This window comes from Athene cunicularia (genome assembly GCF_003259725.1).
Source record: "Athene cunicularia isolate RWA chromosome 8 unlocalized genomic scaffold, athCun1 chr8_part1, whole genome shotgun sequence".
Taxonomy (NCBI): domain Eukaryota; kingdom Metazoa; phylum Chordata; class Aves; order Strigiformes; family Strigidae; genus Athene; species Athene cunicularia.
The window spans coordinates 28,240,536-28,256,044 of NW_020799109.1; the positions used below are offsets into that span (position 1 = coordinate 28,240,536).

Here is a 15,509-nt window from a genome sequence, read left to right on the forward strand (position 1 = left end):
CCCGCCGGCTGAGGCTCCAGCCTACAGCGGGCACCGGCACCTCCAGCGGGGCGGGGGCGGCCTTGTCCCTGCCCTCTTTCCGCCGGCCGCCTCCCTGTTTACTTCCCCAGCGTTTGGCAGCCGCGGCCGGAGGATCCCTCTCCCTCTTTTCCCCGAAGTAGAATCACATGTAGTTGGGGGAATCAGGCAGTGGATTGTGCTCCAACGGCTGCTATTTACTTCCCGACCTTGGGCACGTCTTTGCACTTTCTGACACCAGATTTCCTACGTGGGAATGATCCATCTTTGTGAAGGTAGCTGCAGGGCCAGCTGGCAGCTGCAGCACAAACGGCTCGACTCAGGAATCAAGAGAAGGGCCCACCCACCGGTGTGGAGCCCTAAGGGAAAGGGTCAGTGAAGCCCACGGCTCCCCAGACAAACGGTAGTAGGGAGCAGTGTGCTGTGAAGCAGCAGGGTCCTGGGAGCTCTCCCACAATGGTACCCAGGCCTCCTCCTCACACCCAGGTCCCCCAGAAGCTTCTGTTTTACAAAGGCACTCTTCAGGAGGTGCTTCTTTCCCTCTGGTTTGGCCAGCTCCCAGAGCTGGGAGTAGGGAGGCCTCTCCCCACCTGTGGCAGACCTGCAGACATGTATCCCTGCAGCCCCCATGCCCTGGGACATGGGGACCCTAGGGTCTCGCTGCACAGGAGCCTGGGAAGAGGAACCAGCCCTGCAACAGGAACACACCACTCCAGCCAAAACATGCTGTTCCTGTAAAAAAAACATCATTTGGAAATCAGCAGCTGATGAAGAGATGTCTTCTGGACAAAGAGGGAATGGATAAAACAGACCCTATGCCTGGGTGAATAAATTGTTTTTGTTGTAAAATCTCCTTGATAACATCTCCCAGGTGAAAACCTACCCCAAAGCATGCAAACACTGCTGGAAACAACAACCCTTTCCACTCACTAGAGCTCTTCCTGTCACCAGTCTAAGGTGGGACAGCACTGGCTGCAGTATAGAGACAATGATATCTTGAAGATAAGGATGACTGCTTTATAATGTACCTGAGACCAGATATTGTAATGGTCTTTTTGTCCATAGAAAAAAAAACAATCTATAAAAATTTTCTCAATAAGTTCTATTACTGTGAAGTGACTGACTAGGACTGTTGATTTGCTGCTGGTGGTGCCTCTCACAGCCAGAGCTGATCCTTTGAGGAGGTCTGTGGTCAGGATGACCCCAGCATTCAGTGACTTGAACCTAAAACTGATCAACACCTAATCCTGGCAACCCAGGGAAATGCACTGAAGGCTTTGGCCATGGCAGCTCTTCCTGCCCTGTATCTCAAGTACAACCATTTGTACTCCAACCTCACGGAAGATGCTGTGAAAGCACTCTGGCAAAGCTGTTGAGGAAAGCCAGCTCTCAGGGCAAGAGCCTGCTGCCTGTGCTTGGTTGTCTAGGGTGGGCCTGGTCCAGTCCTGCTGATATCAAAGGATTAGTCTGAGGCAGGCACAAGACACAAACAGTCCAGGGTCAGAGGTGCTAACCTTGCCACCTCATTTTTCTATGGATCTGGGTCAGCTGGCAAAGCATCTGTGCCTGTCCAAAGCAGCACACTGCCAGCATGGTGGTAACAGCAGCACTTCTCAGGGTGGTACACTGGTGCCTGCACTGAAGAGAGTTCAGTGCTATCTGGAAACTCTGCCTAAGGACATGCTGCTGACGGGGAACAGCAAACCCAGCAGGGACAGGGCTATGGAGGGCATAGCAGCAGCCCCCACATTCAGCAGCTATAAGCAGTTCTTTAATACAGTAGTGTTGCCGTGAAGCCCTCATCCTACCAGGATCCATTTTCCAAGGCACGCAGCTTTAAAGCCAGGCTTTGCCTCTAGCAAGAAACTGCAAAACTACCTTCTCCTGCTCAGACCTGGCACCAGCTGGGATCTGAAGTCCTGATGCTCTGCTGTGGTACCAAGGTCCTTTTGTGGGTAGCAGCAGCAGTGGCGGCAAGATGGGGCTGGGAGAGAAAGCCAGAGGTACTGGCAGGAATCTCCAGCAGCAGGAGTAAAGCCTGCCCTAGCATTCAAGCCTGAGCAGGCAAGCACGGCTGTTCCACAGGCTCACAGTGCCATTAACTCACTTTCCAGCTGGCAGGAAAAGGTACCTGATAGCTCAGCAAGACCAGCAGTCTCCCTGAAGACAGACATAGTCCCTCTTCGTCCACCCTCTTGTTCCCTTGCAAGTAGCCAAAGGCATAGGCAAGGTAATTTTTGTCCATTCCACTGGGTGCATCATCTTAAAACCAGGCTGTACCTCAGGAGGAAAAACCCAGCTTGGCTTTCTGGTTCCCAGCTGGAGACACCAGGGCCCACAAAAGTGAAAAGCCCTATTTATACTCCAGCTGGGCAAGCGGTGCTTTTAATCACATCCAACCCCCTACCAGCCTGCTGTGTTCACTTTTAATCCCCTTCTCTGCATGGAGCAGCACCACCAGTCAGGTGGAAACCCCATACAAGGTCCTAGGGGCAGGTTCAGAAGAGGAAGCTGGGACACAGCACTGAGAATTCTCTGGGGCACATTTCCCCTCTCCAACATCACTTCAGACACACACTAAATAGGACAATGCTTCTCTCATCAGAAAAGAGACAGCAGAAGGAGAACCAGGAGAGCCTGATCTCAGCTCAGCTGAAGTCCTAGGCTCAGGGCTGGAAGGAATAAGGGTCCCAAAAATAAAAGGCAGACAGAAATTCCACTGACACCCATGACCAAGGATGGAAACCACCAACATGCAGCAGTCCCACCCATGGAAGGAGGAGCTCAGCTCCTGCTTAGTCCAGCACTGGGGCCCCTACACCTCCCTGAGCACCCCAGTGCACCTGGCAACAACCCCCAGCACACTGGATCACAGGGAAATGAAATGGGCTGGCGTTCAGGACCACAACCACCACATCAAGGTGAAGGGCTCTGAATATGAAGCAGACTTGTTCACCCTGGACTGGTTTCAGGACAGTTGCTGTTCTCCTGCTGTGTCTCTCATATCATTGGGCTTTATTCACACTTCTTGCTTCTGGTGAAGAAAACACTGAAACAGAACTTTCTTAGGGAATCCCTGCAGCAGAGAGCCCTGAATGTTCTCCAGAACACTATGAAGATGTGCAGGAACTCCAGATGTACAGTCAAAAATAGGTTTACTGGAATGTCTTTAGTCACAGCTGTAAGCAGCAATACTTAAAACACTGAGCTTGTGCATTCCCATGGCAGGACCAGAAAGTCTTCTGAATTGTAGAATCTACTTATTTCTTTTTTTCTCCTTTTTTTTGTTTAACAAAAGAGAAACAACATCCTTGCAGTTCTCCACAGAAGGGTCAGTTCCCTGTAACATAATGGTATGTTTCTCTTCAGACATTTTGCCCCTCCTTTGCTCTGATGAAAGGACAGAGTACCCTCTGCCTTCCATAGCAGGCAGCGGGGAACTATTCAAATGGTATTATCATTAATATTAGAACTCAACCATATATACAGATAAACCGTAGTGGCAAGTGACAAGTAGCCAGCTCCAAACCAGAGACCCAGAATTCCACAATACAGGCAGTTTGGGAACTGAATCTTCTGTTATAAAAAAAAGTCTGACAGCAGGAACAGGTACTAGACCAAAAAAAGGGTCATTTGGCAGTTCTTAAAACGCTCTGTTAGGACTGGCTACTTGTCACTGCCTCCTCACTCCTTAGACAAAAACAACTTCAAAGCTATATACAGATATCTCACTTAAATTACACAGCAGTTTGGTTATCCCAGAGCCAGCTCCACCAAAGCCTCCAGCTGCCTCGTCAGGTATGGTACTTCAGGACTATGGGTACTGGAAAACACAAAGAAACAAGCTCTCAGCCACGCACCTTTGCATGCAACACCAATCCCTGCCAGAGAGATCCCTCCCATTTCTGTAGTGACAAACACCAAGCAGCTGCAAGGGAAAGAGTGTTTCCAAGCTCAAGCTAATGCAATCTGCTGCCTGCACACACACTAGACAACATTTCCTGTCACCTTCATCTCTTTCCAGCTTCCCAAAATTAAACCAGATGGGATTTTCCATCAGTCTGTCTGTCTCTCTCCAATGCTCCCACCCTGCTGCCAGCTCTGCCTCTCCTGCTGCAGGCTGTGTGTCAGCAGGACAACAGGCCACAAGGGTTTTGCCAAAGTAATGAGGACTGTTACAGAACTGCCCTTGGCCATGGTCAGTGGGAGGAAAACCCTCTGGACCCAGTGGAACAGAAGAGCTGCACTGCCAGGCTGGGCTGCTGGGACCCCTGGAGCACTTCAATCTGCAGGCAGGGGGATTAATTACCGCTTCTGCCTGGAAGAAACATGCTCTGGTCGTTGTTACCCATTTGCTAGGAAAATCAGCGGTATCTCCACTCTGGGGAGCTCCAAGCTGAGCAGAAAGGGCAGAGGGCAGGGGAAGAGACCAAGAGCAGAGCCACAACAGCTACTTGCTGAAAATTAAGCAGCCTGGCAGCTTTGGGGAGGAGAATTTGCAGGGATCAGACACATCACACCATCTGGTTGATGTATGTGGAGAGGCCTTTGGGAGACATTGGAAGGAGTCTGAAACTCCTCCATCTACTCCCAGCAACCTCGGGATCAGTTAGTACCAACCCTGGATAGGTATGACATTGGCAGGGCAGGACAATGTTGGCTTTCTTTGGCCATGGTCAGCAGGATTTGGTTTGAGCCTGCTCCTCTGCGTTTAAACCTTGCAGAAGAGCAGCATGGAGCAGCCGACGGGCACCATTTCTGATGGCTTAAGGCAGAGTGGGGCCCAATGGAAGTGGCTCAGGTGCTCTACCCCAGCAACAACAGCACTACGGTGTCACCATGGTGTGGAGCACCAAGAATATTTCAATGCCAGAAATGGCTGGGGTGACCTGGAGCTACTCACCAATAATCACAAGCAGGAGAATGACTGCCACCAATGCTATGATCGCCTTCATCTGCAAGGGAAGCACAGATGTGTGTTACACGAGTGCCATGTGTAGCTGTTTCTACCTGAAAGAAGGCCTTTGGCTTCCAGCATCTTTTCAGCTAGAAAGCAGAGCTTCTCCATCCCCTCCCAGGGAAGCAGAGGTAACCGGGCCTCCACAAACCCACCCTGCCTGTTCCCATCCTTGCTCACCTTGCAGCCTCGCCACCACATCTGTCTCCGAAGCTGCTTGGCTCTGTTGCTAAAAGCTGTTGCGTTGTCTGATAAACTTTCTATTGAAGGAAAGAAAGGAGGCGATTCAGCAGCGTGCACACAGTCAGAGGATCCACTCATTCTAACTCCACTGAGTTTTAAGCAATAAACTCAGCATTAGGGGAAATGACCCAACCACAGCGTGATTCACCAAAGCCACAGCAGATGCCAGTATGACGCCCTTCGCTAGAGTGCACACAGACCTGCTGTCCCACTGAGTCCCACTGAGCCCCCTTTGTACTGGCTGCCCTCTGAGGACAGGAATTTGCTCTGCAGGCCAGCAAGTGAGTGGACAACTGAAACACTCTGGGCCGCTGGGAGACAGACCAATCTACCTTTGCTTGAAGGACCAACTAGATCACAGCACCCAAATGCCTCCAAACTAAAACACCTCTGTGCAGAGCAGCAGAAGGTGGAGGTGGAAAGAAGAGAATGTCGGCACAAAGTCAGATCTGCAGCCCAAGGCTATGAAACACCACTCCCAGGAAGGACAGAAATACAAACCCAGGTGTGTCATTAGGCACTTTAGAACTGAAACCAGGTAACTTGGCCCAGCAGCAAGAAAGAGATGTGGGGAATGGGCCAGCAGAGCTGCATTTAGCATCGCACCTGATTTATCCTGCAGGTCATCCAGCCGCTCGCCTCTTTCAATCACCTTTGTGATGTTCTCCTGCATAACATCCATGACTTCGTCCACCTGGTTCTGGACACTAGAGCAGAGCAAAGGCAGTGTGAGGAGCAGAAGCAAGCACCACCAGCCGTGCACTGCAGTGCCAGTCCTCGCTCAGAGCTGCCCAGGCTGGCGGCATCTGAGAGCTCATGGACAAAAATCCAAGGGGACAACAGTGGAGGCAGGTTGATGGGACAAAGAAAAAGCTAGAGGCACAGCATGGCCTGGGGTGGGTCTCTGGCAACCCCAGGAAGGGCAGGGGTACCCAAGGGGTTCAGAGAGACCACTGGAAAGTCAGCTGAAGCAGGGCATCCTGTATTAACACCTTTAACACTCACATACAGTAAGAAAAGGCACTGACTGCTGTTAGTGGGCACCTCTGCTGCAGAAGAGCTCACAAAGGGAAAAAACCCCCATCCCAACCGAAAAAACCCACACCTTATCTTTCCAGATTATATAGAACCTCACACCACACCTCTGGTAAATAACTTGGGGTGAAATCAAAGTAAGATGCACTCCCCTCTCCGGGAATTGAGTTGCTAAATGAAACCCACTCTGCCAGAGGCATCAAAAGGACAGTAAAGAAATGGCTGATAGGAACTAAACCAAGTTATTATAATCCATCTTCTCATAAGTTATGCAACTCTGTGGGTAGTCACTTCAGTGAAAAGTAGCCTAAATCACAGCCGCAGGGTTATTATAAATGCATTTATTCACTCCATAAAAAAAGCCACATTGGTAAGAGAGAAAAATTCTCCTGGTGGAAAAATACTGCTACATTCTGGTTTGTATTTTGGAGCTAATACACTTTTATTTTCCTGGAGATAAAAATAAGAAATTTCTTGAGGCCCTAGGGAGACAATACATTGTTTGAGACATACCGTTCCCAGAAAGTAAATGGCAACAGAGATGTCTTGGAGGCAACACTACACACAGGGCAACAAACCAGAAATAGCTCCAGACCATTCGCTCTGTGTAAGTCTTAGGTTTGACAGCCTAGGTTACCTTGATTAAAAACATTTAAGCTCTTTAAACATACCAAAATTCACCTAGCATTTGCAGCTCTCCACATTACAGACACAAGCACCTCTTATTAATAGCACAGCACCAGTGGCCCCAAGGGGAAGGAGGATTGCCAGCACCTCATCTTTAGCACCTGCTTAGCACCCACACTATTCTGCTTCCCAGATTATCCAGCCAAGTCATCTTCTTCAGACCCACGCAAAGCCCTCTCCTCCCCACTGCCATCTCAAAGACGTTATTTGCCAAAATAAGGTCTTTATAGCAGTACCAGACCCAACTCCACCACTTAGAGAGCCATCATCCAGCCCCTAAGCGCAGAGTGCTTGGTACAACAAGGACAGCATATCCTCCACCACAGCCTGGGAAACCAGGGCCAAGAGGGACTCGGAGCAACTTGGCCAAGGCCAGTCAATGGGGCACTGCAGAACCAGGAACAGGGTTCCATCCTAGCCACCATGCCTCTAATTAATTAATTAGAGACATAGGTTCCCATTGACCTATTTCTCCTGTCAGCTTGTGCTGAGATGCAGACGTGAGGAGTGGCTGCAAAGAGCAATAGTGGTTGCAATGGAAAAGTACATGCCTTGCTCATATTTACTTATCCTTCCAAAAACAAGCAAGGAAAGTCATTAAAAGAAAAGGCTTTTTTCTCCCCAAAAAGCTCTAGAAAGAGCCCCAGATCTTTGAATATGAAGGGGCTTCCCATCTTAGTACTACAGGTCAGGTTCTGCAGCACCACTGCACTGAGGCTTCCAGAGATGGAACCACCAGGCAACACCTCTAAAGCCAATTTCTGACTCATCAGCCCTTGTATGGCACATTCTGGACTCCAGAAGTGCACATAAAAACTTGCTTTATTTAGGACACCGTAAGAAAGGAACGTGCTTTCCCTGCGCTGCATCTCAGAGTACACAGGAACAGAATCTACACTTTGCGGTGGCAGCTCCTGCCTTCCACATGGATGGCAGACGCCTGCCAGGAGTTTCTTATCTAGAGGGGAAAGGCACAGATAAACGCCTGTTCTGATCCACTATTTGTTTTACAAGGTATGAAGTGAGGGGCAGAGCTGCCACTGTTGGGAAAGAGCAGAAGTGGCACTGAGGGTGCAGGCAGATGCTGCCTGGGGAATGTGTGGCGGAACCCTATGGAGCCAAGTGTCTACCCCACGCAGGACACGCACAGCCCTGTGGCCCTTCCCTGGGGCAGCGGGTAAGGATGTGAGGAGGAGGCATGCTCTGCGAGGGGGTTTCCTTACCTTGGCATGACAGACAAGTCTCAGCTCAGAGCTGCCAGCAACGCTGCTATAGCTTGGGGTGAGAGGAAAAGCAGAAACATCTGCTATCCCAGATGAGCCAACTTGGCAAAAACTCTAAGGCCTTAAACATCAGTTCCACAGGCAGAAGACTATATCTGCAGTATGTAAACGTTTCCAAAATCATTTACTGGCTTTCCTCCCACAACAGATTCGTAACTAAGATATCTTGGTACAATTAATGAGCAGGAGCACGCAAGATTACAGTGCATTGAGGAATATGCAGTGCAGTGCAATGCCACCTGTATCCCTGCCAGTACAAGTCAGAGCCTGAAGAGATGCTGTTGCAGTCCCAGGACACCCCAAAACATTTGAGGCAGAGTGGGTAGGTATGTAACTTCAAGCTGCTCTGCTGTGTACCAGCATTTGGGAAACACCTATGGAGCACAGCCCCCCACTGCCCAAGCTGCATCTCAGCATTCCACCTCTTTCCAGTGGAGCTGCTGGCAAAACGCTGCATGCCTCTGCTACCTGCCTAGAGCCCGGGCATGCTGTTAGCTGTCCCCAGGAGAACAAAACATTTCATAGACAGAGAACAGAGGCACAGAAAAATGAAGGCTTAAACTCTTACAAATGTCAAGGTGTTTAACTGCCATGAAACACAGACATTTCAGCACCCCAATACCTTTTGGTATCTGATGCAAAAGAGAATCCTGAAGAAAAAACAGGAAGGAAGAGACCAAGCCAGGGAATGAAACTTATCTCCACACAGTGCTTTAACCAGACCTTAAGCCAGTCTCTGTAGCAGTGATGGGCGGGAGAGAGCAGAAACGAGAGATGCATCTCCATGAGGGGGCTGAAAGATGCCCAGCCTATGTATTAGCCCTGAAGTTTCAGAACAAATTCAAAAAATTCCCATTAGTTTGGCATGCTTGAGGCTGGAAACTCAGGTCACAGCAAGAAGAAAATATTTTCTTGTTTTATTTGGCAAGAGAGGATGAATCCTCTAATATGAAGCGTATTTCCTGTTAGGGAGCTATTGGCTTGTGACACATTCATTTAATGTGCTTCACTCCTGCCAAATTTCCAAGAGAAATAAAGTAGAATAAATACCTGCCAGGAAAGGGAGTAAGAAAAAAGCCTAAATTATGTCTCCCATGACCCTCCTTCTTACCAATTACTGCAAATACGATGCTTTCAACAAGGACAGCAAGTGTACACCACCAAAGCAACAACAGGAGACCCAATGGCGCTTAGCTTGGTTTAGATTCCTCTCTTCTTGTGCTTTGTCCAGAGTAGAAGGAATAAGCCTTTCCATTTTGGCTGCACCAGGTTAGCTACTGAAAAACTCCCTGGGCTGGTCACGGTGTTGGGCTAACAACAGTGCTGCATTCTTCAGACACCGTAAACAGGCCGTGCACACACCATGGGGTGTGCTGCTCAAGGCTACTTCTTGTCTCCAAGCTGGCTGTTTACAGCCAGAATGACACACTTCTATTTTCTACCCCAGCAATATTAATAGTGCCATGTATTTTGGTGTAAATTACACCCAAACACCCCTCATTGTGGCAGTACCTCAGGGAAGAGGGAACAGGATGGAGAGTCAAGCCAGATGGACGGTGCAAAGGCAGGCCAGCAGAGAACAGAGCTCTCTGAGGCACGGCTCTCTGCAGAGGGGCTGCCCAGCTGCTGTACTCAACAACGGGGCATCAGCGCTGAACTGTGTCACAAATCCCTGGTTTTAGGTTGCTGCTTCATCCCAGCTATGAGGAAGACAGCAGTCTATGCCATCCTGAAGCCTCTGAGTCCTTGAAAGGATTATACCCAACAACGATGCCTGACAACACGGTCTCTGTATCACATTCAAATGAAAGCCGGGACTACGGCTGGGGTCCACTGCACAAACAACTGCTGGCCATCAGCAGCCAGGCCCTGGGAAGCTGCTGTCAACTCTTGCCTTCAAACCATTCCCCAAACCCTCCCCCTCTTTGGGACGTAACTTGAGGCTTGCAGCGAGACAGAGCTACTGGGGCTGAGCCCCAGGACTGGGGATGCTGGGGCCACCCTCAGCAGCACAATGGGAGAATCACAGGGACCGAGACCTGGCTCCTGAGGAGCCACAGCAGCATGCTGAGCCTCATCGCCAGCACGAGCAGGAGCCTGAATGCAGCAGCACAGTCACCTGAAAGCAGAAACACCAGTGGTGCAGGAAGTCAGGCAGCACAGAAAAGGGGGCAATTTTAGTAGCATTTTTGAAAAGATGACCTGTGATGAGAGGATCCTTTTCTAAATAAAAGAAACCCTGGTGGAAGATGAACATCCCACCTTCCCCCGAAGAGTCACTAAGAGCTCTTACATTCAGGACAAAGACTGGAAGCAAAAACAGAGAAAAGAGATCACTTCTCCCTTACCTGTTCTTCATAACTTTGGGGAAAAGGATAAAAGCCTGTTAAAAGCGACTTTCAGCTTCAACCCATCCCATGGGGAGGTCTCAGAGGGAGCCTAAAGGACCCCATGCAGTGTCCACACCAACCGAGCAGCCGTTAGAACAACATAGTCTGAACTTCCAGACACCTCAGGACAAAACACAGCATGGATGGGACTCTTGACACTTCCTCCTGCCACTATTGCTGGCTCAAACTCATCTGTTTCCCCTACAAGTTTTGCAGTATTCACCACCATCTCTTTCTGCAGCTGAGCCAGCCTTGAGGTCTCTGCTGCCAAACTCTCCAGCCTAACCCAAGCCCCTTTGCTGCCAGCGACAATTAGGAAAAGTTTCCAGTCTCGCCCCTCACATTCAACGTGTTCTGCACCTTTGCTCCCATAATCCTATCACTTTTTCCTCTTACCCAATCCTCCATCCAGTTTCCTTTTACAACTATCTTCATACCTCATTCCTCCAGCCCCATACAACTACAGTCTCTCTAGCTTTGGTCAGCTATGCCTCAGCTCTCCAAATGCTTGAATTCTTCCTTAAAATGTCTTTTCCTTGAAGTGTTTCAGCAGCAATCTAAACCCCCTTCTCCTCCTCTGCTGAAACCAGAGTGAACTGCATAATTACGAGACCAGGCATCAAGCTATCCAGCACAAGGGCCAGTCTGATCAGAAACTTAGTAACAAGCTCCATGACAAGAAGTGATGACTGCATACTGCAAGTGCTTATTAAACAAAGTAATCAACACTGATGAGAACAGAAAATAGATACTATTTTATAATAGATGCTCTAGGTACTAGCTGGATATAGCCTCTCGCTACCCCAAGGGACATATTCCGTACCAGGTCCAGTAGGCAGGCAATCTCTGGCAACAGGTAAGCCTCATGTGTGTTGGACATTAGTCCCATCACACCTATGAACCCACTAGCTCCTGGGTGAATTCTTGTTTCATTTTTCTTCCCCTTCACAGCTGCAGTGCTATCCTCTACCTAAGCCCTGCTCCATTCTGCCTGGTCAAGACAGTGGGAACAGAAGAGTTCCTGTTTTTCCCCCACCACTAGAGAAGGCAGAAGACACTCTGTAATTCCTTTCCAGCAGAGGAGGACAAAGGGATAGACATCACCCCATCTCCACCTTTTTACTGGAGTGGGACTCCACTCATAAAACCAATTCTCATCCTTCTCATTTACTCCAGATCAGCCTGGCCCTGCCCTAGAAGGGAGGCTTTATCCACACTGGCTCAACTCCAAGGACCAGTGCGCCTCTACCAACAGCATCCTCACACCCTGGAGAGAGCAGAGATCCCCCGAAAACTCAGGGCGCAGTGACTGACCCGCCTCCTCTTGTGTAACTCAAGTGCATTTCACTCCTCAAGGTAACATGGCAAGCAAGCACACAAGCAAGCACTGCCTAACACTGACGTTGGCAATGAGTCATCTCATAGCTGCACTGGCTTCTTCCCGGCATGAAAAAAATCCCTAATGATGAGCAACACTCAGGCTGCACACAAGACAACCTAGTCTGAATACCACCCGGTCATCAGTCCCTGCACAGAGCTCTGTTCTGGCTCCATGGAGCTCAGCAAAGGAAACAGTGCAACACAAACCAGTGGTCTGTAAATATCCCCCCCTGCTTTCCATTAAATACCACCATGGCATCCCTCATAGGAAAGGACAGGACAAACTGGATCTCAGAACAAGCATCATCCAGGAAATGACTTGATGGGAGAAGGATCCAGAGTGTTCACTCCTTCCTTCTTGCCCTAATACACTCAGTAATCCTTCTCCAGCTGTAATGATTTCCTGTTTTCCAGATGCTTTGACCCACTGAGTCACTGCTCATCAGGTTTTTATCTGGAGGAGGCCAGAGGACCAGCCGCTGCCCAGAAAAGATGGTATGTTCCTGACCACTTGCTTTCTTGAAACACTGAGAAGCAAGTTACATGATGAAGAAAAAAAGCAATGAAACAATAAAAAATAGTGCTAGTGAAGGATGAAATTGAGAGTTAATGCTCTAGAAAAAGAGCCTCATAAAAGCAGAGAACAGGTCATTACCAGAATACAGCAAGGGCTTTAGATACTCCACTAAGCTACTGTGATACAATCCTATCCCTTTGCCTCCGTTAACACAAAATTTCTTGATAACTTAAATCAAATTTGTGGGCATGTAGGGTAGGAAATGTCAATTAGAAGAATGCAAGCCCAAGCCATGTCCATATTCAGAACTACACAGAAATACTCTGTTGAAACAGCAGCAGGAGCTCGCAATGCCAGAATAAAATATTATCTCTGTGACACTGAGGAACAACTTACTGCCTGATCTTGTCATTCCTGGGTCCAAATCTTGGTCCAGAAGGCCCTCTCCTGCAAGCAGAAAAGAGAACAATCAGATGGAGATAAACTGAAAACATGTTTTTAAAAGACTTAGAAGATATGCAAGAGAGAAACAATGCCTTGTGGACAGAGGATTGTTCTCATACCTCCCATAAGCCCCTCCCATGTCTCAGGATATGTGGGACCCCCCACTCTTATAAAGGTCACACCTATTAAGTCTTAATTCATGCTCAGTGCCAAGGTTCTGGGAGATCAACTCAAAGGAATCAAAGGTTTTGATTCCCAAGCCCCCACCTATGTGGCAGGGAGCAGCTTTTGGTATTTGACACCTCCGGTTAAGACATCACATTCCCTACAGCACCTGTTCAGAAACTCACAAGAAAAAGTCTTCCTCTTCATCTGAATCTTCCTCCAACAGGTTTCTCTGCAAACACAGAAGAAAACCAAACCACGTCGTCAGTAAGCAACTACCATTTCACACACACACTTCCAGCCCTTAGGACGCAACCAGCATCCTCCAACTGCAGGTTACACACGAGCCCTCCTTTGGAGAGGATTGACGGCACTTTTCAGGTGTCTGGAGTCGTGCTGTTTCTCTCTGGTTGTGACCAAGGGCTGAGCTGGATGTCTCTGTGCTGCTATTATCACCTCAGCAGCATTTGCTAATTCTCTAAAGCAAGGACTGATGCACAGCTCTGCAGCTCCAACTTGAGACAACTCGCACCTCTACCACCGAGCCAAACTGGATTTGTGGCAATGGCCAGTTGTCTGTGAGGGTTCGGACCTCAATTCTAGGGATCAGCATAACTCCCTGTGACGCAGAAGCAATTGGCGCATCAGTACAGTGAACCCTAACTTGGAAAGCAGCAGGCAGAGCCCCCGCACAGGCCTGCTGTGGATGGCAGGCCCTCTCTGCTTGAGGGACGATCCCAGCATTGCACTCGGTCAACAGCAGCTGCTCAGAAAACATCAGCATCACCTACAGCCACCCTGGGGCATCCCACCTACATGGGAGGTCAGACCCACTCCTGATTTGGAGGACGTGGTTTCTCCAGCCATCGGATAGCAGCAGGTGCAAGAAGGACAACTGTAAGGAAATACACTGGGGTCCCTGCATGGCATGTCCAGAGGGGTTGGCCCCTCCAAACCCCCAACTCAGGCAAAGGCTAAGGCTGGGCTGGAAAGCAGAGTGGTCTGGTAGGTCCTCTGCTTCGTGCCAGAGGGCTCCTCCTGGGCTCAGATTTGCTGTTCTAATACACCCCATCAGATGACACAAATGCTGATTTTTAAGAGCAACCCCAACTTAAGCCTGAAAGTTTTGGACAAATACGTTACTAGAGTTCATTTCTCACATCAGGGCAGTGTGAATTGTCCAGTCAAGTGGAGGGCTCCCAGTAACATCTACTTAGGTCAAAAATAATCAAGAGCAGGAAATGGCACACTAAACGTGTGGGCCTAGGAACACATCAGACAGTCCTTCCAGTACCAACAGCTGCTGCTGCTTCCCCTGTGCATAAATTCAGGCTCCCACCTGCAAGCACAGTGCTCTTATTTTGAAGCTCACTTACATTTCCATGCTTGTCACATTTGCTCAATCAACGTAAGCAACCCACAAGACCATGCAATAGTTTCAACCATCACCTCCTTCAAGGGATGAACGAACCGCTCTTGGCAACATGGGATCCTTGTCTCACTGACAGCTATCATGAACTGTAGCAACATTTTAGACGACAGTCTAAACTCAGTTTTAGCACACTATGACCCAGAATAAACATATGAGGTTAAATGCACTTGTCCAGAACTGCACTATTTTGACCTGTATTCAAAGCCTGAAACATCAAGGGACCTTGGTGACAAGAATAAAATGCAGCTGTAAAGTGCAGGGCAACTTCACACGAGCCCTTCAGCCAGCTACATGGGGAAGAGAGCTGTGACGTGCTCAGGGCAAGTTCTGTGGAGAGATTGAAGCAGGCTGGGATCTCATGGCCAAAATGAACTGGAACAGGTTCTTAAAACAGCCGTATCTCCTAATGAGGGTTGCTTTAAAATACACAGATGAGGTTTGATGCACGGACAGTCTCTTCACAAACTAAATGTCGCTATCAAGAGCGATACGGCTCCCAGGCCCCATGGCTGAAGGTGGTGACAGGAGCTCCTTGGGCAAAGGGAGCTGTAACTTACCGTACACTGGCCTGGCAACTAATGGCACAAGGCAAAGCCAGAGGCCTTCGGGTCCCCAAGGTGTGTTTAACACCCACTTGCCCACCATGGGCACCTTACCCCAGGCACCACTGCGTAAGTAATAGCCTGCTATGGCACCGTTGCGGCCACCGGCACTAGAGGGACAGGCTGGTCCCGCGCCCCACCGGCACTCACCCGCTCGCTCTTCACTGAGCCCGTCACCTCGTCGTCGTTCAGGTGCCGCTTGAATTTCGGAGGCATGGTCTCTACCGGCGGGAGAGGTGGCTTCGGGCCCCGGAGGAGAAGCCTGGAGGGGAGGCGCAGGGAAGGCCCGGGTCACCTCGCTGCCCGGCGCCCGAACCGCGGCGGCGCCCCGGCCGCCACTCGCCCTGGCCTAGCAG

The 15,509-nt window shown here is 49.5% G+C and overlaps 1 protein-coding gene across 1 annotated transcript; it reads right to left on the reverse strand.

Moving 5' to 3' along the window:
* Positions 1-3,156: 3,156 nt before the first annotated feature.
* On the reverse strand, positions 3,157-15,503 carry VAMP4 (vesicle associated membrane protein 4). Its single transcript, XM_026854301.1, has 7 exons — positions 15,304-15,503; positions 13,305-13,351; positions 12,907-12,957; positions 5,825-5,925; positions 5,156-5,235; positions 4,922-4,973; positions 3,157-3,841 (listed from the first exon to the last, which is right to left on the reverse strand). The coding sequence occupies exons 1-7, from the start codon at positions 15,367-15,369 to the stop codon at positions 3,813-3,815; spliced, it is 426 nt and encodes a 141-aa protein (XP_026710102.1). The 5' UTR covers positions 15,370-15,503; the 3' UTR covers positions 3,157-3,812.
* Between the last annotated feature and the right edge of the window lie 6 nt (positions 15,504-15,509).

What these genes read in the sequence shown, in the direction of transcription:
- VAMP4 (XM_026854301.1), bottom strand. Translation starts at nt 15,369, where the DNA reads ATGCCTCCGAAATTCAAGCGGCACCTGAACGACGACGAGGTGACGGGC. An exon ending in GCTCAGTGAAGAGCGAGCGG is followed by an intron (nt 13,352 to 15,303) that starts GTGAGTGCCGGT and finishes CTGTGTTTGCAG; the next exon opens with AGAAACCTGTTGGAGGAAGA. An exon ending in AGGAATGACAAGATCAGGCA is followed by an intron (nt 5,926 to 12,906) that starts GTAAGTTGTTCC and finishes GCTCTGCTCTAG; the next exon opens with TGTCCAGAACCAGGTGGACG.